Below are 24,191 nucleotides of genomic sequence, written 5' to 3' on the forward strand. Positions count from 1 at the left end.
ACTCTCCATCCTGGGAGAAGAGGTGGATGTGGTTGAGGAACACAGATACATGAGAATTTACCTGGACAACAGACTGGACTGGAAATGCAACACTGAGGCTGTCTTCAAGAAAGGACATATAACAGTCTGTACTACTTAAGGAAGTTTAGGTCATTCAGTGTCTGCACCAAATGTTTCATATCTTCTATCAGTCTGTGGTGGAGAGTACAATCTGCTTTTCAGCATCTTTTGGGGCAGCAGCATCAAAGCCAGAGATTCAAAGAAACTGAACAAACTAATAAAGAAGGCTGGCTCTGTGCTGGGGACTGTTCTGGAGCTGAATGTAAAAAGAGGAGTGCAGCACAAAAAAATAATAAGAAAGGTACTGGTCATTCCTGCCCTCCTGAGTCCATCTGTGTTCTGTATCTCTGGATACATCACATAGATTCACTCGGTAATAGTAGGTTTGCTAAAAGCATTTCCCTCATTGTAAATGGGATAATATGCGGAATGCATTACCCTTCTTATGGGACAGCTAGATTAGATGATGGTTTCCTGGGTAGTTCCTCATGTTGGTAGTGAAAGGTCTATGCCACAATTCAGGGGAAATCAGTTGTGCTCCTATTCCCATAAATGTCTTTTCCAAAGAGTTTAGGCTTTGAATTTTACCATCCATTAATAATTTTCAAAGAAATCATTTTAATTTCTGTAAAAACATAAGGGGGACCCACCCTGACCCCACTTCCACTAACATTATTTGCTTACCTGCAGCTAAGGGATGCATTTATTTGCTTGGCCGGATTTTCAGTTTGACTGGCATGGCTGGTGAGCGGCACATCAGCCACTGAGAAATCTGTTGTCTGCAGTCATGAAATGCGTCATATTCACAGCAATGCAGACAGCTACACATTCATGAGCAAGCCTGCCTTTAGTTTATAAAGTTGATAAAAGTGTGTATTTGCTACCTTTTTAAAGATGCAGTTACCAACCATAATATCTCATACAAATGCTATAAAGTGACAGCTACTCACTGACAAAAATAAACCAAATTATCTATTTGATCTTTCCTCTGGTGTGGTGTGGGGTGGAGTGACGTCCACCAGTCAGAAATAATAAACTAGCCAAATTCTCTCAGTCATACTGATCAGGCTTGTTCCCTGCCGGTAGTAACTGCATGTTAACATGTGGGCATGTTACAACCCTCAGAGCAATGAGTGTAAACACTTAAATTGTGCTGGCAATGGCAAAGATTTAAATGCTGTTGAAAAAAACCCATACACGCACTAATTTAGAAGTAAGAGGACCATGTCAGTGGAATCAGCAATTAAAATATAAGATAGACCAATACAAGAAAAAACAATCCAGAACACTTTACATATTGACATTTGTAAGTAAAGAACAGAGAGGCAAATGGTTTAGAACCTTTAATTTGGTATATAAGTGTATGTACTGTAAGTCTTTTTTTTGTTGGATTTCATCTGTACAAACACCTCAGTACAGTGACCCAGAGTCCCTTGTTCAGAGAATGTAACCTGCTTCAGGTTGGAAGAGTTATTTAGTCTTTTTTTTTTTTTTTTTTTTTTTTGTGTACACAAAATTTAATTTATAATAAAAGCTTACAGAAGTGTCTGCCTAAAAGCAGCATGCTCCCTATAAAGTGACAATGTGGAAAACACAAGGATTTATCAAAGCATATTTTGCTTATATAAGCAGAGTTTATTTCTCAACAACTTACACTATATTGACAAAAGTATTCACTTTCCAATCCAAATATTCCAATCACTTCCATGGCCACAGGTGTATAAATTCAATGGTCAAACATTCCCATGTACTTCATTGTCTTTGAGGACGAAAGATTGAAACAATGTATGTACAGTATAAGGCAGCAGATGGCAGTTAAATTACACTTGTTCTTGTAAAAAGAGGGAACCATACTCGGTTAATGTAACGTCTCCTTGCAGACGCTGGGTGCTGCAACATATCCAGCTTCAAATTCCTTCTGTGGGCCACAGCAAGAGTCAGCAGCTGGGTGAAGAAGAGCAGGCTGAAGCGGAGAGGACACAACATTTGAGTGACCATTTGGCTCGGACACTCCACCAAGAGATGAAGGTGTGCTCTGATGCTGCCTGCCGCTATCCCAGCAACTACAACGCCTGGTCCCACCGCATCTGGGTACTGCAGCATATGGCCAAAGGCAACATTAAGGTAGAATTTGAAGAATTTATTTTTATGTTATTAGATTATGACAGTGTTAAGTGTTTTTGTTGGGTTGTCCTCTCAGCAAACATTCTGGAAAGAAAATATTTACAGCAATTGTTGGTGTTAGAGTTTAGCTCAGAATAGCTGACATAAACATTTGGCCAGTTTTACATATTCACTTTCAATTCAATCCAGTTTATTTCTTTTGTGCCAATTAACAACAAATGTAATCTCAAGGCACTTCAATTGTATAGTCAAGCTAATCAACCTAATTAGAGTCTAATTCATTGTAATCATAATCCAATCAAATCTAATTAATCAAATTCAAAATTAGTCCAATGCATACATATAGAGCCAATTTATAGATATAAAAAAAAATGTTATAAGACTATCTTTCCAGGCTAATTGACTCTTCTAAATTAGAGGAACATCACTGCCTCTCCAGCTTTCTTGCAGTCTGCTTTAAAGCAGCTGTGAATTATACCAAGGAGCCAACCTCTTCTGACTGATTACTTTCTTTTTCAGAAGGGCAACTTTGTCCAGTGTTGTATACATTAAAATTGTAGTGTTGTCGGTGGCGTAGTGGGTTGTGCAGGTGCCCCATGTACAGAGGCTACAGTCCTCGCTGCAGTTGGCCCTGGTTCAAGTCTCGCATTGGACGGCCTTTCCTGTGTGTCATTCCCCTGTCTCTGCCCTCCTGTTTCCTGTCTCTCCTCATACTGTCCTATCCATTGAAAGCATAAAAAAAAAAACCAAAAAATTAATTAAATTAAAAAAAATTGTAGTGCTGTCTATAAGAGAGTCAAGTTTTGCTGGAGTAACGTTTAGGTAGCTGTCCTCTGTAATATTTGCAAGACAGTGAAGAAAATTATGATGGCATTAATTCTTTAAATCTGGTTACAGCATTCTCTGACAGACACCTTCTATGTACACACGTGGACAAAATTGTTGGTACCCCTCTGTTAATGAAAGAAAAACCCACAATGGTCACTGAAATAACTTGAAATTAACTAAAGTAATAATAAATACAAATTTACTGAAAATTAAGCAATGAAAATCAGACATTACTTTTGAATTGTGGTCAAACAGAATCATTTAAAAAAACAATCTAATGAAACAGGCCTGGACAAAAATTATGGTACCCCTAGAAAAGATTGAAAATAATTTCACCATAGGGACATGTTAAAGTAAGGTGTGTCCTCTAATTGGCATCACAGGTGTCTTCCAACTTGTAATCAGTCAGTCTGCCTATTTAAAGGGTGACAAGTAGTCCCTGTGCTGTTTGGTGACATGGTGTCTACCACACTGAACATGGACCACAGGAAGCGAAGGAGAGAGTTGTCTGAGGAGATGAGAAAGAAAATTATAGACAGCATGTTAAAGGGAAAGGCTATCAGTAGGGATGGCAGCTGAAGCCTCATGAAGCTTCCACAGGGTTCATCTGATTGTGGCAGAAAATGAACCAAAGTTTCAGGGCTTTGAAACCACACAGAACAGTGACATCTGGTGGTGCACTGCAAGTATCATCTGCTTCAACCAGCCTCCTTGTCCTTGTTATACTTTAATATGTACATAATAAAAAGCGTAAAACAAAACAATTTGTGATTTATGTGAGAAGTGCTTGTGTTACATTGTGAATAATAAGTATAAAGTGAGAGGGGTGTGTGCTTATGAGATAGGGCCAAGCTAAAATGGCTGCATGGGATACATTTCACAGATTTTTATTTAAAAACAGGATTTTCTCAACTGTGCTGGGTTTCAGCTTGTTTCGTCTTTGGCTGACGACTTCGCCAGCCTTGGAAAAAAGAGGAAGCACAGAGGAAGCTGGTGTGCACAAAAAGCTCACCGCTAGCTTGTAAAGGTGTTGGTATAACACCTTTTGGGTGACCCAGTACCTCAGTGGGTCCTCTGTTCTTGGAATGTGGGGTTCCTTTAAGTACCTGGAAAATAATTATCAGCCCATTGTCATTCAGCAGCAGAGCATAAGCATAAATGGTGATGGAGGTCATAATCTTTACTGTACCTCTGAACCTCCACTGTAGCACTGGCAGTTGTGCTGGTCACCTGCTGTTGAGCACCCACGTGCCGGTCCAGCAGGGCCTAGAGACCACCATCCTCCAGTTGATTAGTTGCTCATGGTGGCGACTGTGGCTGTGCCTGTGCTGGAAGTTCCACCTGCATTGTTGCAGCACACTCTTTGGTCAGCCTATCTATGGCAGTTTGGGCAGAGCCTTGGCTGCAGAACCCCAGCTCTTTAAACCTAGGGTCCAATAAGGTTGCCATTGAGAGGGCAGTGACCTTCTCCAGCATTTAACACTTCTCACAGAGGTTATTCCTCAAGTTTGTGGCTAGTTTCTCACCCAGTGGGTTTGTGATATGGCCACATCTGCTCGAGATAAGATGTTTTAGCATTTTCACATGTGGTATGACCTTGGAGGCCGACACCCGTTTTTCCTCTGAGAGCTCAAATGTGGCCTGGTGAAATGGCGAAAGAACGTTCAGGCAGTGGTGCATCGCCTGGTAATCCTCTGAGGTGAACGGTGTGAGGTCTGTATCAAGGGTGGCCAGAGCTGCACCCAGTGCCTCTCTCTCCTCAAACAGCCTTTCCAACATGGTGAATGTACTGTTCCATCTCGTGTCCACCTAAGATAAGATGACGAGCAAGTTTTATGGAGAGAAAGAAAATATCAGAATTACAGCAACTATGTCAAAAGTAGGGGGTGGGTATTGGCAAAGAAGTCGCGATTCGATTCGAATCACGATTCACATGCCACGATGCGATACTATCACGATACTTGAATTATTGCGATGCATATTTTCACTGAACATACTTTAAAAAAAAATACAGCCATTACCAGTGGCTGACTGGCTGTGTATGATCTGGATAGTGTCTTCAATTGATACATAACTCAAAGCAAATCAATTCATAACTGTATTTATTGAAACAACTTTTGGAGCTATTGCCATTAAAACAAATATTACTGGACACAAATATTACTATTACTGGACACACTCATCACAAAAAGTGCATAGGATTTATAAAACTTAAAATAACAAAATAGGGATGATCAGTACAGACAAAAAAAAAGTGCATAGGCTTTATAAAACTATAAAAAAAAAATATTGCAAACATCCCTTGCAGCGAAATGCATCAATTGCATGTGTCCTATCATTAAAGGCATAAAAAGCCCCCCCACCCCCAAAAAAATTAAAAAATTTAGAATCGCGATGCATCGTCATGACGATTATTTTGCACACCCCTAGTCAAGAGTAACATACTAATAGCCAAACAGTAATCACCTCCTGAATTAATTTGTGCTCTGGCCTGGCCAGCTGTCGCTGCATCTCAGACAGCTTCTCCTTGGCTGTGGTGTTGGACTAAAAATGCCAAACGATCCTGCGCCCCCTACTCCAGATGTCCTCCAGTTCAGGGGTTTGGGCAAGGGATCTCTTCACCACCAAATTCAGCACATGTGCAAAACACTTTATGTGCCAAAGATGCAGTAGATTAGCACATGCAATCATGTTGGCAGCACAATCTGTGACCAGGGCTTTCACCTGGAGGAAAGATTACAACATGTTCACAAATCAGGTACATCAGTTAGTAGTAGACCATATTGCAGGATGATCTTGTCTTTTATTGGTCTCTCACCTTCCCTTTAATGTCCCACTCTTCCATGAGGAGATGTTTGGCCTCAGCCAAGTGAGCTGCTGTGTGGGTTTGGGGAAACTTTTGAACCCCCCAGATCACAGACTACAGCTCCATCTACAATGTGAAAAATCAGAGTGAGATACATGAACCATAGCAATACACATAGCAGCAGGCACTTACCTCCTCAGTCATAAAATGGCAGGTTACAGCCAAGTAGGCGTCCATGTTAATTGACGTCCACATGTCAGCTGTCAGGCTGACAGCAGAGGCCCTGCTCACCAGAGCTAAGGCCTTCTCCTTTGTCGCCTTGTACTTGTCCTCCACCATTTTCCTCAAGGCCTTCCTACTAGGAATTATGTAAGTGGGGTCCAAAAGGTTGACAAACGCCTAAAGGCTCTAGCATGGTTGCCGCGTCTGCTAGCGCGAGCGGTGTTGATGACATCACGATTTCGTGCCAGCTATATTTGGTGGCGCAAGTCGATGCGCCAGTAGTTGCAATCTTCTCCGTCACAGAGGTGTCGCTGCTACGTGAAGGTTACCTCTACTCTACAACCACAAAAGTCGAGAAGAAAACAATGCCCCTGTCAAGAGCAGAAACACTGTCATCAATGATACTGCTGCAGTATCTGGATCATTTTAATTTTTTAATTCAGTTAAAAGAGGTGAAGGTCTGAAGCCCCCGGCATCACCACTTTTTAAGTCTCTGCCCTCTTCTTTGCCTTCACGTATCTGTCCCGTAGCTTCTTCCACACATTCTTACAGAACTCTCCCTCTTTCCCCAAAGTTCTGCCAATCTCTGTGCAGCAGTTTTGCCAGTTTACGTGCTCCCTGTGCTGTTTCACTGCAGTTTCGTACAGGTGCCTGTACAAACGCACCCCCTCACTGAGCCTGGTCTCACATTGGTCCATCCGGTTTGTCGTTCTCGGTGCAGCCAAGTTACAAAAATCGACTGGTGCACGACAACGCACTGCGGCGTCTTTTCAAGGCAAGCGCCAGGCCTGAAACGTCATTTTGACGTCACGGGCCGCCACCGCCGTGAGCAACGCGTCAACTGTAAATCTGCCTTAAGGGTGACTTGTAAAATGCTGGATTCGAACTCATAACTTTTGGATGCAAAAGCCACTAAGCTAATCATTGAGCTATCAGTTATGTGACTGTTTGCACCTACCATCCCATCATACAATAAATAATTATCAGCAGAAGGAGGATTGAAGGTTTGGTTTGTTGTCCGAGGGGTCTCAACATGATGGATGGACCGGAGGTGTCCCATCACGGAGGATGTGTTGTCATGAAATACCAGTTCTTGTGGGCAAATCAAACACCGCACCTACAACCGACAGAAAAGAAAGAGATAAACAATTACTTTTTAAAATTAAGGACAAACCTACTTCTAGTTAAAGACATCATCAATAGCTAAAAATAATAGTACACTTTAGTTGTTTTAAATAATTCAGAGAGACTTTAATAAACACACCTTTCTGTCAGAACACAGACAGAGAGGTGTTTGGTACACGGGATACAGCTGTATAATAATGGCCATAAGCGCTTTGTTTGTGATATGCGCTAAATAAACAAGTCCAAAATTAATGTATTGTCCTACATAACTTAGATTCTTAAATTTGCTGCCCCATTATTTTAAGAAGAGAAGTATATTAGCATGCATACCCATAATAATAATAATAATAATAAAGCATATATTTACACTTGAAAAACAAAAACAGGCAAACATCTTACATCACACAATAGTAAATATTTTACAATAGTATTACCTTATTATGGGAAACCAAGGTGAAGTGATCCCAAGCCACAGAACGTCTTGCATGAAGCCATGGAAAAGCGCAATGAATTTAATTGAATTCTGACAAGGCAACAGAACTGGTTGGGTAACATCGTTTGGTATTCATTCTCCTTTTATAGAGAATAGCGCGCCCAAGTGTTCAAACAGATAAATGACCTCTGAACCGTGGTTCGACCAAACAGTGCATTCGGCGCTTCGGGCCTCATCAATCACGTGATCAGCGCCATTTGGTACACGCCCTGGAACATTGTGCCGAACCACTCTGCTTCAAGAAGATAAAACAAGCGCGGAATCGTCTGTGCATTTGAGACCATCTCAAATGCAGCTTGATTACTCTGTGACTACAGTTGCACATACAGTATTATTCAGAAATTTAACGGCACTGTAGCAAACCTCCCTGGACGTGGCCGCAGGAGGAAAATTGATGACAAAATGAAGAGACTGATAATGCGAATGGTAACCAAAGAGCCCAGAACAACCTCCAAAGAAATTAAAGGTGAACTCCAAGGTCAAGGTACATCAGTGTCATTGTTTGAAGGAGGACAACACTCAGTGGGGTTACATGGCACTGAAAGGATCGGATAATTGGCTAAATTACAATGAGAATGACTTGAGCAAGGGTAATTATCCTTGGATATATGGCAGTGAATGAATCGAATTAAAACTCAGGCATTCGAGAAAATGGCGAATGAAGAGCAAGATGAAGGTACGTCCCTCTACATTTCGTTTGTGATAAGCTGCTTGTTGCACAAACGCGATGCACAACAGTGCATTTTCCATTGCGTTGTTTGTTTCTTTCTGACGGCGACAACAATTGTAATATCGTCTCTTCGGTTCACGACCACGGGAAAAAATCTCGAGCATGCGCAGAGCACAAAATTCACCACGTGCTTCACCCGTCTACAAGCACGTTTAATTTGACTTTCAACCGAGTTATCTCGGTGTCTTAATCCGATCGCGAGTAATCCGATCCAATTTCTTGTCAGAATAAGGTGTCTACATGCACTTAATAACTCAATCTTTGTAATTTATATCTATTGTAATTTAGCCAATTATCCGATCCTTTCAGTGCCATGTAACCCCACTGACTGTTGACAGCAAGTCATAAAAAAGCAAGACTGGAATTTGCCACAATGCATATTGACAAGCCACAATTATTCTAGGAGAATGTCCTTTGGACAGATGGGACAAAACTGGAGCTTTTTGGCAAGGCACATCAGCTCTATGTTCACAGATGCAAAAATGAAGTATATCAAGAAAATAACGCTGTCCCTACTGTGAAACATGGAGGAGGCTAGGTTATGTTCTGGGGCTGCTTTGTTGCATCTGGCACAGGGTGCCTTGAATCTGTGCAGGGTTCAATGAAATATCAAGGCATTCTGGAGAGAAATGTGCTGCCTACTGTCAAAAAGCTTGGTATCAGTCGCAGGTCATGGGTCTACCAACAGGATAATGACCCAAAACACACAGCTAAAAACCAGGCCTGTTTCATTATTTTTTTATTTTTTTATTTTTAAATTATTCTGTTGAACCACAATTCAAAAGCAATGTCTGATTTTCATTGGTTAAATTTTTATTTATTATAACTTTTGTCAGTTTCAAGTTATTTCAGTGACCATTTTCTTTCATTAACAGTGGGGTACCAACAATTTTGTCCACGTGTGTAAATATCTTCTCAGTAGGTGTACAGTCATGTAATGTAAACCCAAAGGTTATCAAAAAATGTTCAGATAAGACAGGGTTACGTGGTAATGATTAAGATAGTCAGTAGGTCTGTGTACACTTTGAGAAAATCCAATAGAATCTAATTTAGAATTAAAGTTGACATTAAGGCTGCTATTTTCAACATTACATGAATATTAAAATCACCCACTACAATGACTTTATCTGTACTCAACACTAACTGGGATAAAAACTCAGAATAAGGGCCAGGTGGATGATACACAACAACAAATAGAAGAGGTTTCTGTGATTTCCACTTTGCGTGGGAAAAACTGAGAATCAGAGATTCTAAAGAGCTCAAACTAATCTTGGGTCTGGGACTGATTAGTAACCCTGATCTGAAAATAGCTGCCACTCCTCCTCCTCTGCCTGTGGTTCCAGGAACGTGAACATTTAAACAGTCAGAGGGAGTTGATTCATTAATGCTAACATGATCCTCCTGCTGCAGCCAGGTTTCTGTAAGACTAAATATATCAATATGATGATCACAGATCAACTCATTCACTAACAGAGACTTGGAAAGGAGAGATCTGATATTCAGCAAATCACATTTAATGGTTTTATGTTTTTGTGCAGTTAAAATTTTTGTCTTTTTTTTTTATTTTTTTTTTAGGTTTTCTGGATTTGCTACACTTGTTTTTATTGATTTATTTAATTGGGTTGTCTGGGAGCAGATACAGTCATTTTGCAGTTTTGGGGAGGTAGCAGCAGGTGGGAAGCTGCAGAGAAGTGTGTAAGACTTCATCCCAAAGATGTTCTATTGGGTTGAGGTCAGGACTCTGTGCAGGCCAGTCAAGTTCTTCCACACCAAACTGGTGCGCACTGGTGCACAGTCATGTTGGAACAGGAAGTGGCCATCCCCAAACTGTTTCCACAAAGTTGGGAGCATGAAATTGTCCAAAATGTCTTGATAAGCTGAAGCATTCAGAGTTCCTTTCACAAAGAAATTTAAAAAAAAAAATGCAACAATTGCTTTTTTTTTTTTTTTTTATTTGTGTACATTAAAGTATTATATATTCTGATTAAATAATAACAGTATGCCTTACCTTTGTAATTTTATTAAATTAAAGTTGGACTTTTAAGGGCAATGTGTGTTATTTGAGTGGCCCTCCAGAGACTTCTTTAGTTTTTCCACAATACTTTGGGGCCTCAAGTTTAATCCTTGAGCCAGTGGAAGTTTTATGACCTTTGTTTCCTCCTCTGTTTTGCCTCTTTTTATTATCTTTCTAAATATACTGGAGGTATTATTTGCCTTTAAAGCATCACTTTACCTTTTTGAGCTTGTAAGTAATCGACCATGTGCCAGTGTCAAACGATCAGAGCTTCTTACTGAAGACCAGTCTCACAAGTGTTGTATTTCCTCAATGTGAACCTTGTTGCTGTCATGTTTCCTGCCAGGTTTTTCATGATGAGCTGTCATCAATGCGTCTGTGGGTGTCCATGCATGTGTCTGATCACAGTGGTTTCCACTACCGCCAGTTCCTGCTGAAGGAGTTGATCAATGAATTATGCCAGACACCAGCTTCCACTACTGCCACCTGTTCTTCCCAGCAGTGGAGCAGCTCTGTCCCCAGCAGCAGTCACCAGACCAATGGGGAGCTGTCAGGAGCTGAAGTGGCAAGTGAAGAGAGGCAGCTCAGTTTCACTGAAGTCCTGCAGCTCTTTTACCAGGAGATGGAACTGTGCTCAGACCTGATTCAGTCCTTCCCTGGACATGAAACACTGTGGAGTCACAGGTGAGGTCACAGTAGTCAGTATATGGTTTGTCAATTTGCAGGGACTTATTCTAATACTTTTCAACAAAAAACAAAAAATATTTGCAAATTTAAAAAAAAAAAAAAAAAAAAATTCCAAATGTGTTTATTGGATTTTATTTTTTTCCTTTCAAGGAACAAGAAGTTACAAATACATTAAACATAAGAAACAAGCTTCCATACAAAAATATACATAAAATGAAAATTTTATAATAAAAAATAATAATGATAAAAAATAAAATGAATTAAATAAAATGAAACACTCAAAACTAGATGGCACGCTCATTGGTATATAGGAAAGGGGTATTTAGACAGTGGGTTGCCCAGTACAGGGGTAATGATTGTATGGTCACTTTAAGAGCTCTAAGAAATTGAGGGCCCTTTACAATGTCCAAGAAGGAAGTCCACATTTCTTCGAACAGTGCATATTTTCCTTTCAGTGAATATGTTATTTTTTTCCATGGCTATAACTTGTACAATGTCCTCTAGCCTGCCTTTGGTAGTCAGCCTCTGTACAGAGTTCCAATACTTTGCAATAGTCCGTCTGGCTTGTTGTAGGCTTAGGGTAACCATCTTTCTGTGAGCTCTGCTGAGATTAATGTCCTTTGGTATGAGTCCCAAAACGCACATTCTTGGGCATAGCGGAAGAATGTGCACAAAACCCCTGGTCCCGGCCGACGACTCACCACCTTGACTAAGCAATTTCCTGCGGGAAGCACTGTTAGGTCTGAGGCCATCACCACACCCAAATTTCTGGCCTGGTTGGTAGTTTCTAGGTGTATAGATTGAAGCTCTGTGTTGACCTGTAATCGTTTCTCTTTGGCTCCAAAGACAATTACCTCAGTTTTGTTTTTGTTTAGCTGGAGAAAGTTGTGGCACATGCAGTCATTAATCTCCTCAATGCATTTACCAAGAGCCTGTACAGGGCCTCGGTCTCCTGGTGACATTGTAATATATATCTGCGTGTCATCTGCATAGCTATGGTAGTTTATTTTGTTATTTTTTATAATCTGTGCCAGTGGGATCATGTAGATGTTAAACAGAAGAGGTCCCAGGATGGAACCTTGGGGAACTCCACATGTCATTCTCGTCTGCTCAGATGTAAAGTTACCTATTGACACAAAGTACTTCCTGTTCTTTAAGTATGTTATGAAACAGTTTAGTACAGTTCCGGAAAGACCCGCCCAGTTCTCCAGTCGTTTGAGTTATATATTGTGGTCAACTGTATCAAATGCAGCACTGAGATCCAGTAAAACTAAGACTGACATTTTTCCACCGTCTGTATACAGACATATGTCGTTAAACACTTTGGTCAGAGCAGTCTCATTTGAATGGAAGGTATCATCGCAGTTATTTTGTGTCCTCAAAAAAGTCTGCGTAGTATTTGGGGGGCCTGTAAACATGCAGAAACAGGACTCTGGATGAGGTCCTCAGCTGTACAGCCACATATTCAAAGGACTGAAAACTTCCAGGAGATAACTGCTTACATTGAAATGATTCATTAAATAAGAGTACGACCCCTCCTCTTCTCCTGCTCTGGTAGGGGCGGGGCTCGGTGGGGAACCTTTGGCCGCTCTGGTGGGGAATTTATGGGAGACAAAAAGGGATTGGGCTGGGGAGTAGATCTGAGCCCAGCATCGATCCGCTCCATCAGCTGCTCAGTGAATTTCAGGTGAGGGGAGCAGGGAGAAAGGGAGGGTGAGGAGCGCCATGACCTGTCAGGGCTTTGGGGGGCTGGGGAAGGTCCTGGCCCCTGGTCATTGGTCATGTTGAGAGGGTTGGGGGCAAATAAGGACCCCTCTTCTTGCCTCTGATGTCTCTCCTTTCCGTAGCTCTTCTCGGGTGGGGGCAGATGGAGTTCCTCCTCAAGGTTTCTGCTGGGCTTTGTTTGTTCTTTTCTATGAGATAACTCCTCGTTTATCTCAGCCTAGGCACTGAGCCCAGATGGATGACGTAGGAAGTAAAATAAGTTGGAGGTGAACAGTTTCACCCCTGTCTTGTTCAAATTAAATCCATTTGCCTTAGAAAGATGCCTGCGTTCCCAAAAAATATTAAAATTATTAATAAAATGCTCTGAGTGGTCAACACTTGCAGATAAAAGCCATTTATTCAGTGCCAACAACCTGCTGAATCTTTCCTCTCCTCCTCTGACAGGTTGTACAGGTCCACTGATGAATACAGCTGCATTCAGCGAGCTCACTGTGTTTAATAATCCAATTAAGTCCCGTTTCAGAACCTCAGATTGTTGCTTGGACAATCTCGGGAATGAGATCCTTCCCCAAGTGGAGGAGTTCAAGTATCTCGTGGTCTTGTTTACGAGTGAGGGACGAATGGAGCAGGAGATTGACAGACGGATCGGTGCGGCGTCTGCAGTGATGCGGGCTCTGCACCCGTCGTGGTGAAGAAGGAGCTGAGCCAGAAGGCGAAGCTCTCGATTTACCGGTCAATCTATGTTCCTACCCTCACCTATGGTCACGAGCTGTGGGTAGTGACCGAAAGAACGAGATTGCGAATACAAGTGGCCGAAATGAGTTTCCTCCGCAGGGTGTCTGGGCTCTCCCTTAGAGATAGGGTGAGAACCTCATCATCCGGGAGGGGCTCGGAGTAGAACCGCTGCTCCTCCGCATCGAGAGGAGTCAGATGAGGTGGCTCGGGCATCTGGTTAGGATGCCTATTGGACGCCTCCCTGGTGAGGTGTTCCGGGCCCGTCCCACTGGGAGCAGGACCCGGGGAAGACCCAGGACACGTTGGAGAGACTATGTTTCTCGGCTGGCCTGGGAACGCCTCGGGGTCCCCCCAGAAGAGCTGGAGGAAGTGGTCGGGGACAGGGACGTCTGGGTTTCTCTGCTCAAGCTGCTGCCCCCGCGACCCGACCCCCGGACAAGCGGAAGATGATGGATGGATGGATAGATTGTTGCTTGGACACATCCTTTGACCCTGAATGCAGAACGATATTTGTCACAGTTGGATATTCCTCTGCAATTTCAGGAATTCTCTCCTTCAGATCCTTGACCATATCCCTTGGAAAGCAGAGGACTTTAGTGTTCTTACCGCACATCCTTTGCACATCATTTACAGCAGAGTTACTCACAATCCAACCTCTGTGAAGACTTCCTGACATTTTTCAGAGACAAAATTTCTGATCTTAGATTGTCTCCATTAACTATTGTGGATCCAGTAGCCCCATCAGTCTGCCATGCTGCCTTTGAATGTTTTGAGCCTGTGACTCTAAGTGAACTGACTAAAATTGTTAAACAGTTAAAGCTTTCTTCCTGCCCATCAGACATTCCTAGTCCTTTGTTTATAGATGTTCTTGATTGTATTGGTCCCTGCATTGTACAAATGGTGAATGCTTCTCTGATGTCTGGCTGTTTTCCTACACCTCTGAAACATGCTGTGGTCCATCCGCTCATCAAAAAGAGGAACCTTGATTCAAATCTGCTGTCTAACTTTAGACCTATCTCTAAACTGGCGTTTGTGTCTAAAGTCTTAGAGAAAGTTGCCTATGTCCAACCTCAGACCTCAGTTTCAGTCTGGTTTTAAATTGCGTCACAGCACTGAAACGGCCCTTTTAAAAGTTTTTAATGACCTTCTTTTAACTGTTGACGCGGGGAAATCAGCAGTCCTTTTTGCTTTTAGACTTGTCCGCAGCCTTTGATACTGTGGATCACAGTATCCTTCTGACCCGCCTGGAGACACTTGTTGGCATTAAAGGTACAGCACTCAATTGGTTTCAGTCCCATCTCTCTAATAGGAGTTTTTTCTGTAAATCTTGGACAGTACTCCTCCTGTATGTCTCCTCTGAACTATGGTGTACCCCAAGGATCGATATTAGCACCTGTTATTTTTGCCCTGTACATGCTCCCCCTGGGTTCCATTTTTAAAAAGCACAAAGTCCTTTTTCACTGCTTTGCAGGCAACGTTCAAATTGATCTGCCTGTAACCGCCAATGACAGCCAGTCCGTGATGGTTGACCCTCTGTTTGAATTTGATAAGCACATCAGCGCTGTCATTGGGTGAAATTTAAGGTTTTATTGATTGTTTTTAAGTGTTTAACTGTATGGGCCCGTCTTACTTAAGTGAGCTGTTGCAGCCCTACACTCCACCTGAGGTCAGCTGACCAGCTCCTGTTGGCTGTTCCCAAAGCCGGGCTAAAGACGAGAGGGGATAGAACCTTCTCTGTGGCAGCACCCAGACTTTGGAACACCCTTGTGTTGTCTGTCAGGTCCTCTCAGTCTTTAGGCCAGTTCAAATCCAGACTCACAACATATCTCTTTTTCCTGGCCTTCCACTCGCTGAAATGGAGTTTACCTTGACTTGCTACTTTTATTGTTACTTTTATTGTTATTTTATTGCTAATTTTATCTCAAATTTTATTTTTATCTGTGATGAAGTTATTCTTATTGCTATTTTATTGATGACTCTCTTAATATGTGATGCAGTTGCTATTGTGAAGCACTTTGGTCAGCTGAGCACTTTGGTCAGCTGAGGTTTAATTGAATTGAATCAGTTTCAGGCCCAGCCTTTGGCTTTCCCTGTGGCCTTTTACTTTTTGGCAGGTTTTCAATCCTTGTCTTGCTGCTTTGGGATGATGGTCATCCAATAGAGATCCAGAGTCCTTTGATAGTGGAGCAAATCTGTTCTGCAGTTTCACACTCAGTTGTTTTGGAGGTTTGTTGTTAACCTTCCCATTCACGGATGTCCAGTCCTGTTTCCTCCCATGTACAGGGCCAGAAGAGCTCCTCTGTCTCATGGGAAGTGAAGGCCAGTCGGTTTCACATATTACAGCTCGCTGTGCCCTGCCTGTGATACGTCCTCCCACTTCCAGGAGACATGATTTACTTTTTGGTTTTGCACCGAGACAGTTCCAGGAAGGATTATTATTCTATGATTTATTATGATGCACAGAGTCTACTTTCTTGGTCGTGTTATCTGTGCTCCTTAGCTGTGCGTTAGCTTGCTCATCTCCACTGTTTTGAATCAATGGCAAGGTTGTTTCATTTCCACACAGTCCATTTACCTCCTCATTTACTTCTAAGCAATGGATTTTTGTCTCCTGTACTGCAATCTGCTGCAAGAGGCTGTAGTAGTCATCTGTGGAGAAGGGAGGCATCTTGCTGCTAGTTGGCCTAACGGTTTGCAGGACATTAAAGGTGTAAAGCACGATGTTCTTTGTGCAGACAGAAGAGGTGAAAGGGGACATCCCTGTCTGGTCCCTCGTTGGAGTTTGAAGGGTTGGGAGGTTACAAAATTTGTCATGACTGTTACGCTTGAGGAGTGATATAACATTTTCACGCAATTACAGATGTATTCACCCAACCCAAACCGCTGAAGCACTTCAAAACCAGTCCAAAACCACCCTGTCAAATGCTTTTCTAGCGTACAGGGAGACTATTGCTATGTCTGGGCTTTCCCTTCTCACGTCTATAATATTTAGTACCCTTCGAATATTATGGAAACCTTGAGGACCCTTTATGAAACCATTTTGGTCAGAGGCGATCAGAGAAGGAAGATGGTTTTCAAGACGTCTCGCAAACACCTTTGCTATAATCTAAACATCTGAGTTTATTAATGAAATAGGACGATATGACCCTCATTTTATGTGGGGTTTATCTGGCTTTAAAATCAGTGTTATTAAAGCATTGGATAAGGAGGGTGGTAAATGTTCTGCTTCAATTGATTCGACTAACATATCAAAGAGCGATGGCACAGGCATCTCCTAAAAGCGTTTGTAGATGTCAATGGGTAGTCCAGAAGGACCTGATGCTTTCCCTCCACTTATATGGGACAGCGCTTGAAACAGTTCCTCCTTTGTAATGGGAGAGTCTAGCTCCTCTTTTACCATCTCCTCTAAAGTTGGAATCGAGAGCTGATCCAAAAAGGGGTGTAGGTCATTAGTATCTGGGGACTCCGACGTATTAAGGTTCATATATTTTTGAAAAGCTCTGTTAATTTCTGTTGGAATAGTTGTTGTCCCGCTTTCAGTTTCAATCTCAATGATAGCCCTTTCATTTTGCAGTGTTTTAATCCGTCATGCGAGTGATTTACCCGCTGATCATAGTATGTTGTCTGGATTTTTGGCCACGAGAACCTCTCAGAGGGAGATTGGAGACAGATTGGGTGTGTCCCAGTCCTCTGTGAGTCGTGCGCTCCCCTTGGTCATCAAAACTCTCATCAGTTTATCACCCATGGTACATCAAATTCCCATACACCGCTGTCCAACAAGTACAAATTAAGAGGGACTTTCATGTCATAGCTGGACTGCCAAACATAATCGGAGCAATAGACTGCACACATATACGCATCAAAGCACCCGTGCTGTTGTGGAGCGCACTGAGCTGAAGGCCAGGTGGGTGTGTCTCGATACAGCGGGGGCAAACTGCTAGCCCAGAGAAGGCATTCAATTCAATTCAATTATACTTTATTAATCCCCAAGGGGAAATTACAATTTCAGTCATGACAGACAACACAGAAACAAACAGGGAGAGAGTGTGACCAAGGCAACGCAGCTCACGGGCTCGTAGTCCACAGGCGCCGCCAGATAAGAAGGAAGGAACAACATTGGGTGAGACGAGGAGAAAAAAATCATACTTCACACTATACCCTTATCAGGATACGGTCTGAGATCGCAAAAAACCTCAGCACAGAAAAAGCAACACATACACACAACATCATAAGCAATGCCAGATTTGCTCAATATTGCCATGAACGAGGGTCTCCCACTACCTAAACCAGCTCAGGCAGACCAGAAGGTGTGGTGCCAGAAGGACCCCCCTCATGGACCACCCCATCAAAGTGCCATCATGATGAGGCAACAACTGATTGCACGGCTTTAGTTGCAGTCATCGAGTTCCTGGCCATGGCGAGACTTTTTTTCTAAGCCATTTTCATATCAAACAATTTATTTTTTATTTCGGTGACATTACAAACTGCAGGTGACACGGAATTAACAGCACTCGTAATAACTTCCCATTTCTTGGCTTTAGCAGGTTCCGTAATTCCACTGCTGACACTGCTAAAAATGACAGATTTTCCTTTTTGGATCTCTGAAAGCAGAACTTCAATCTCAGAGCCCATAAAGTTGTTCTTTTAGCACCTTGATGCCATTCTCATGACTCAACACTCAACACTTCCTGGCACAGGAGAAAGGAAGTGTAGCCTTATATGGTATTATTTTGGGCGTGGAGTATGCAAATCTATCCTCGTGCACGTGCACTTAAAGCTGCAGTCTGCAAATCTTTTTCAAGCATAATGCCTGGAACTGTCCGGGGATTCCGAAAGTAGTACATTAAATACCCCAATACAAAAAAAATGAGTTCCCTAGGTCCCCTATATGTCCCGCTAGGTCCCTCCAAAGCCAGCAGGTTTGTTTGCAAAATTGCAGACCGGACCGGTAAAAGGTAACCAATCAGGTTACGAGCTGGGCTCTGCTGCCTGTCAATCACCGATTGTGCACGCGCGATACAAGGTAGGCTCGTCCCCACGCTTATTTATCTAGACTATTGAACTTCATTACGGCCTAGTCTGCTTACTGTGTCTTCCATGATCGCAAATGACAGGTGAGTTGATGAATGAGGAGTCGTGTACGTGCATCTGGCGTGCACGTAGACGTGCACGAGTTCTCATGTGTTTTGATGGGGCGGGACAGGAAGTTGAATAACTTTTTATTTTTCGGTTAAAAAATAAGCATTTCTTGCATTTTGCGACTACGGAGGTCACCGTTTTCAACTTTCGACTGCAGCTTTAAATACGCACGGGTGGCATTCATCATTTACGCAGGTCGTTTACACACTTTTTCTGAAGTTAAGAGCGTTTGTTGAATCTGACGGGGCGTGTTCGTATGAGACCTTAGAAAAAAGTGAGAGAAATTTAGAATAAAAATACGAAAATGTTCTTGCATGAGGCCCAATGTCCCCTCGGAAGACCTGGAGGAGGTGGCTGGGGAGCGGGCGGTCTGCTCAGGCCCCCACAACCTGGTCACAGATAAGCAGCAGAAAGTGGATCGAAAGATAAACTTAACATATCTAGAGCAAACTTTAAAGGTTATGCCACCTTCTGTACAAATTTCACTTGCAGAATAGACTTATTGTTTCTCTAAGTCATCGTGAGCTAACATATAACCCTCATCCTCAATGCAGACCAAAAGATGCATTGCTACACGTTTTTTCATCAAATGCAAAAACTGATGTAGTTTCACAGACTAAAAATGCTAGATTCTAAATAGCTTATCACAACTATAGTGTGTCATCAAATTGTACGATAAGACCTTAAGCCACATAGTGTTCACTAGAGGTGCACCGAATATTCGGCAACCGAAAATATTCGGCCGAAAACGCAAAAAAAAACACATTCGGCTTTCGGCCGAAAGCCAAATGAGTGGCCGAATCGGAGGCCGAATAGTGGTGTCGCAAAATTATCCACTTCCAGACGGCGGAGTCGACAGAACCAAAGTCATCTGTAAACTCTGCCAATATGCCGCCCATTGATTCAATGCGAGACTCCGGTTCTTTTCACAGATGTTTATTAACGCCACATCAACACCGTATAACTAAATGTTCAAGTAAACAAGTAAACAAAATAAAATACAACATTAGTTGTTGTAATCATTAAAGAAATAGCATTCTTAGCATTGTCGCTGGTACCAATAAATAATCAAAGTAATACTGGCCACTTTAGCTGCTTCTCAACCAACGGCAGAGTCATTCCCCAGGGGCAATCTGCACGGTCAGAACTAGGATTCTTTAACTTCCACTTCTCCTCTGCATCACATTCACACAGTTACAGCAAACACCACGAAGCATGGAGTAATAAAATAAAAACAAACTAGCAGGTAACATCACGCTACAGGTGCTCCTCGGTCTCTGTGTGAAGCTCTCGGAGCTAACCGGCGCTACTTCCTGTTTTACTTGTTTCAACGTAAAAGCATGTATTTCAAAATAAATTAAAAAAAAAAAAAACTCCTGCATTTACAGCCAAGTTGAATTGTCTTCTCACCGTAGTAGTTTCAGTCTAAAATATCACTTAAAGGCAAAACACACAAACTACAAAAAATGCTGCCACTGTTCCTGAAGGAGCAGGCTACCTAGACTCCATGCCAAAAAGGACACTCAGATAATTTGTTATATTGCATGTTTTTACATTTTTGTGTTGGAACGCTTTTATAATATGTTGTATTTTTTGTTGTATGAAATGAATGGAAAAAAAACCCAGAATGAATTGAAAATGGGAATTAATGAAACTTATCTCTAGTTATTAGTTATAGTTATTAGTAATAACTTTTGAAGATTTCAAATAAACATTTATTTTCTTTGAAAAACATGTCTAAACATTTATTGTAAGGCGTAGATTTAAGCAATGTTTAAAAATGGTGAAAAATCTAACTTTTGATAACTGAACTGTAATATTCGGTTTCGGTATTCGGCCACAAATTTTCATTTCGGTGCACCTCTAGTGTTCACTGTGAGTGCATGATTCGGAGACTGGATTCAAGTTGTCTATTTGGACGCCAGAAATTCTTCTGGCTCTCCTCGGTTTACTTTTTGGAATTTTTTTTAAAAGAAAACCAGGCTTCTTCCTGAATGTGTTTGCACATTCGATTACTGAACAGCTCTTCACCATTTTTGATATATTGTCTGTGTTCTCCAGCCTGTCAAACATTTAGTGGCCATTGGGTCAGCTGTCATTTTGCCACTCAGTGGGCATAAGTCATTTCCTTAGTACAGTCAAAAGTGTGACATCACATGAATTCTGTCGATAGGTGAAACACTTTCAAATATTTGTATTTCACTCGCATATTAAAAAAAAAAAAAAACAACATTTTGTGGAGTACAGGAAGTAACATCTCTTGGTCAAAGGTACACTTAAGCCGCAACGGTATGCGGATAATGTGTCAGTATAGTTCACTTGGGGTGTTTTGGCCCATTTGTTCCATTGAAATGTTAAAGTGCTGTTATTATGTTTCCACCTCTCACAGGCGGCATGTCTTCTACTTGTGGAACCAGTGGAAGGAGCATCAGCATCAATGTCACAGCTGTGGAGAGAGCGAGCTAACGCACCTCAGTAACAGTGACCCGGGCGTGCCGGACAGCAGCCCTCAAAGACATGTCAGCCAGGATGACGTTGTGAACAGACAGAGGCATGCTACTCTTCCTATGGAGGTAGATCGGGTTTCCTTGGCAGACCCACATGACACCAAACGACTGAGAAGAGGGGTTCTGCTGCCCCACCCACCCACCTTGCAAACTGAGCACATGTTTGTCAGGTGTACTCTCGACAGCTGTTGTAACCCTGAGCAGAGGAGCCTTGCATTAGCATACAGGAAGTGGTTAGATACTGTTGTTGGTGTGCAGTCTTGAGACAGAGATAACAATTAGCCCCATCCCTTCACCACACTGAAGTTGCCTTTAGACACAGATTTAGGATCAGCTTACTAAGCTGTAATGATGATTGGAAAAAGTCAATCAAATTTAGCGATTCCTTTGTGTATCAGTCAGGGGTTAGCCTATTTACAGCAAGAACAGGATGGAAATGGGAGGATGCTCTTAAGAAATTTCCAGATTGTTGGAGCATGGTCCGAACTACAAATTCATCAGGATGGAAGTCTACCCACAAAGAGACAATTGGCACATCATGTGTCTGCTCGTAGATTTCCTTCTTATTGCCAGTCTTTTAATGCCTTAGGTCAAATTTCTGTTGTCTTTAAGACTTTAGCAGATGGTATGTATCTGCACCACTTACTTAACGTGTGTGAAAGTCATTCAGCAGACGAATGTCATGAAGCTGTCAGAGGGAACAGTGGGAGCTGGATACACAAGCTGACTTACTAACAGCTGTTGGACCTGAGTGTGTGGGCTTCCAAAATGACCAATATTAAATAAAGGAGACGAAAAAACTACTGTCTGAAATGTGACTGATGTAATAAAATGTTAACTCTTATTAATAATTATATGTTGTTTCAACCATCCTTTTTTTTTTACCGTAGTTATTTTCGGTGGGGTGGGAGAGGAGCTCGGTGGCACTGGAAGCAATGTCTGCTGGTACAGTCTCATTGTGTTGTGATGTTTATCGACAGACACTGAATATTAACCCATTCAGACCTGATGCAACAAATGCATGCTTTTATCTTTCTAGCCTAAAGCCACGTGAGCATCGCATCTTTTTTCGATAGATATCAACAAAATGACATGGCCAGTAATGTACAATAAAAGCTGAAGATTTAACCGTGAAAAGGCTTTTAATGTGAGAACGAAAGGTTTTTCATGGAGGTTTTTTTTTCAGAAAAGCCTTGGATTTTAGAAGACTGTTTTCAACCAAGGTGGAGGTCTGAATGGGGGCAAATAGTATAGAATAGAAAATACTTTATTCATCCCCCATGGTGGAAATTAAGAAATGAGAAATTATCATGAACATTTATTTTCAGGCATTTGCATGCTCCACTCTGTGTAAGCTTAGAGCTTTGCAAATTTATCTTTCAAACAGAAATAAATACAGTTTTATAAGCAATAAGATATCAAAGCTAAATAAGCACAACACTACAGTACGCTGTGTACAACATTTTTACTGGTGCATGCCTTTCTTTCACGTTTGTTGTTAACAATTAAATATAAATTCAGTACGTTTCACCTATACACAATCAATTCACAAGTAAAACTTATTTTAAGGTTAGTTCATAAAGGAAACCCAACAGATGGAATCAATTCCAATTAATTGGAACAGACCTCCAACAGAACCAGAACCAGGAATGATGGCCATCTCACTCTGCCTTTTGGAGGGGTGAGTGGACAAGACCGAGGCTAAAAATACACAAGAACAGGGATATCTGCTATTGGAAAGAGAAAAGGGGAAAAAAAACATGGTTTGTGTCCACAATATATACATAGATATTGTGTTAATTCATGCATTTAATCATCAAGCAATACCTCAGGATTACTTATATATACATTTGTACCCTTGAGCTTAAAATACTCTTGCTGTTAACTTCTCGTATGTTTATCATGGCTACCTGCGTACATTGTGCACGTCCTCAGAAATGACCGTTATGTGTAGGATGCTGCAATCTGTAGGTACCCGGCAGCGTGGGTGTATGGCTTACTTTTGATGTTATAATGTTTTGTATTGTCACTTTTTACCCCCATGACGTTTTCTTTGGGGGGGGGGAGCAGCTTGGGAGCAGCTTAGGAGCTTAGGACAGGACAATATAAGGTAAATTTTTGGACTTTTCCACTAGACCCCAGCACACCTGAAGCACTTGTATAAAGGGTAATAACACTGTGTTGATGTCACAGTTGCTTTGTTGGTAGATAGTATGGATGTAAACTCACAGCTAGCAGTTCAATGTCCCGGGTACAGATCCTATCCTTCACAGTGACATGTCCAGGATTACACCATCTGTTGTTAACAGCCACTGTGATGCCTCCTTTGATTTTCCTTCCCTTTTGCTCTCTGGCAAGTTCATCTCTGTATCATCTGATAAGTTTTGGAGTCCACATAATACTGCACTCTTGATATTGCTGCTGTGTCCTGGTGTGTGCTCTTTGCTTTTTCTTCTTTGTCTCTGGGTGCCCTGAGATGGCTTTTTATTTTCCCCTTAGAGAATTGGTACAATAAATAAAACTGAATTGAACAGAAATAAGTGCATGGCTGTTCATGTGTATTGATTGTTACGCTTTATACTATTCCACCTTTGTGCCAGGATATTTTTCTTCAGCAAATTCTAATTGTATCATGAATTCCATAGTCTTGTTCTGTTCAGATAGGAAAAAATAAAAAAAAATTCTGCCACTTAAAAGGAGAACGTGTTTAGCTTCCTGGTATTCTGTTTGTGATTAAGAGGCACACACACATTGTGGGGTATGACATCATACAGGTTCAGTTCCACACCTTACAGATGTTGAGGCTTTTAAGGCAAGGAAGAAAAATGTTAGCACTGGTCCGCCTGTGAGATGAGTTCCGTGTTGGTAGGTAACACTTATTTCCTGTCCTGTTGGTGTAAAGTGGTTCGAAGACTGCAGACAAGAAGCAGTCGGAATAGTTGCAGTCCTGGTTGGGGCAGCGATGAGGGAGACTGAGGAGATCACACACACAGCAG

At 41.9% G+C, this 24,191-nt stretch overlaps 1 protein-coding gene across 1 annotated transcript in view; it reads left to right on the top strand.

The window, feature by feature from the left end:
• ptar1 (protein prenyltransferase alpha subunit repeat containing 1) overlaps nucleotides 1-22,067 on the top strand; it is a 44,593-nt gene extending 22,526 nt beyond the window's left edge. The window contains exons 5-7 of the mRNA XM_075468172.1: nucleotides 1,941-2,184; nucleotides 10,749-11,086; nucleotides 21,078-22,067. Of these exons, the coding sequence (XP_075324287.1) occupies nucleotides 1,941-2,184; nucleotides 10,749-11,086; nucleotides 21,078-21,459 (964 nt within the window). The 3' untranslated portion in view covers nucleotides 21,460-22,067. The remainder of the gene's footprint in view (nucleotides 1-1,940; nucleotides 2,185-10,748; nucleotides 11,087-21,077) is intronic.
• The last annotated feature ends 2,124 nt before the right edge of the window (nucleotides 22,068-24,191 follow it).

The sequence above is a fragment of the Odontesthes bonariensis genome, chromosome 6 (genome assembly GCF_027942865.1).
Source record: "Odontesthes bonariensis isolate fOdoBon6 chromosome 6, fOdoBon6.hap1, whole genome shotgun sequence".
NCBI classification, from domain to species: domain Eukaryota; kingdom Metazoa; phylum Chordata; class Actinopteri; order Atheriniformes; family Atherinopsidae; genus Odontesthes; species Odontesthes bonariensis.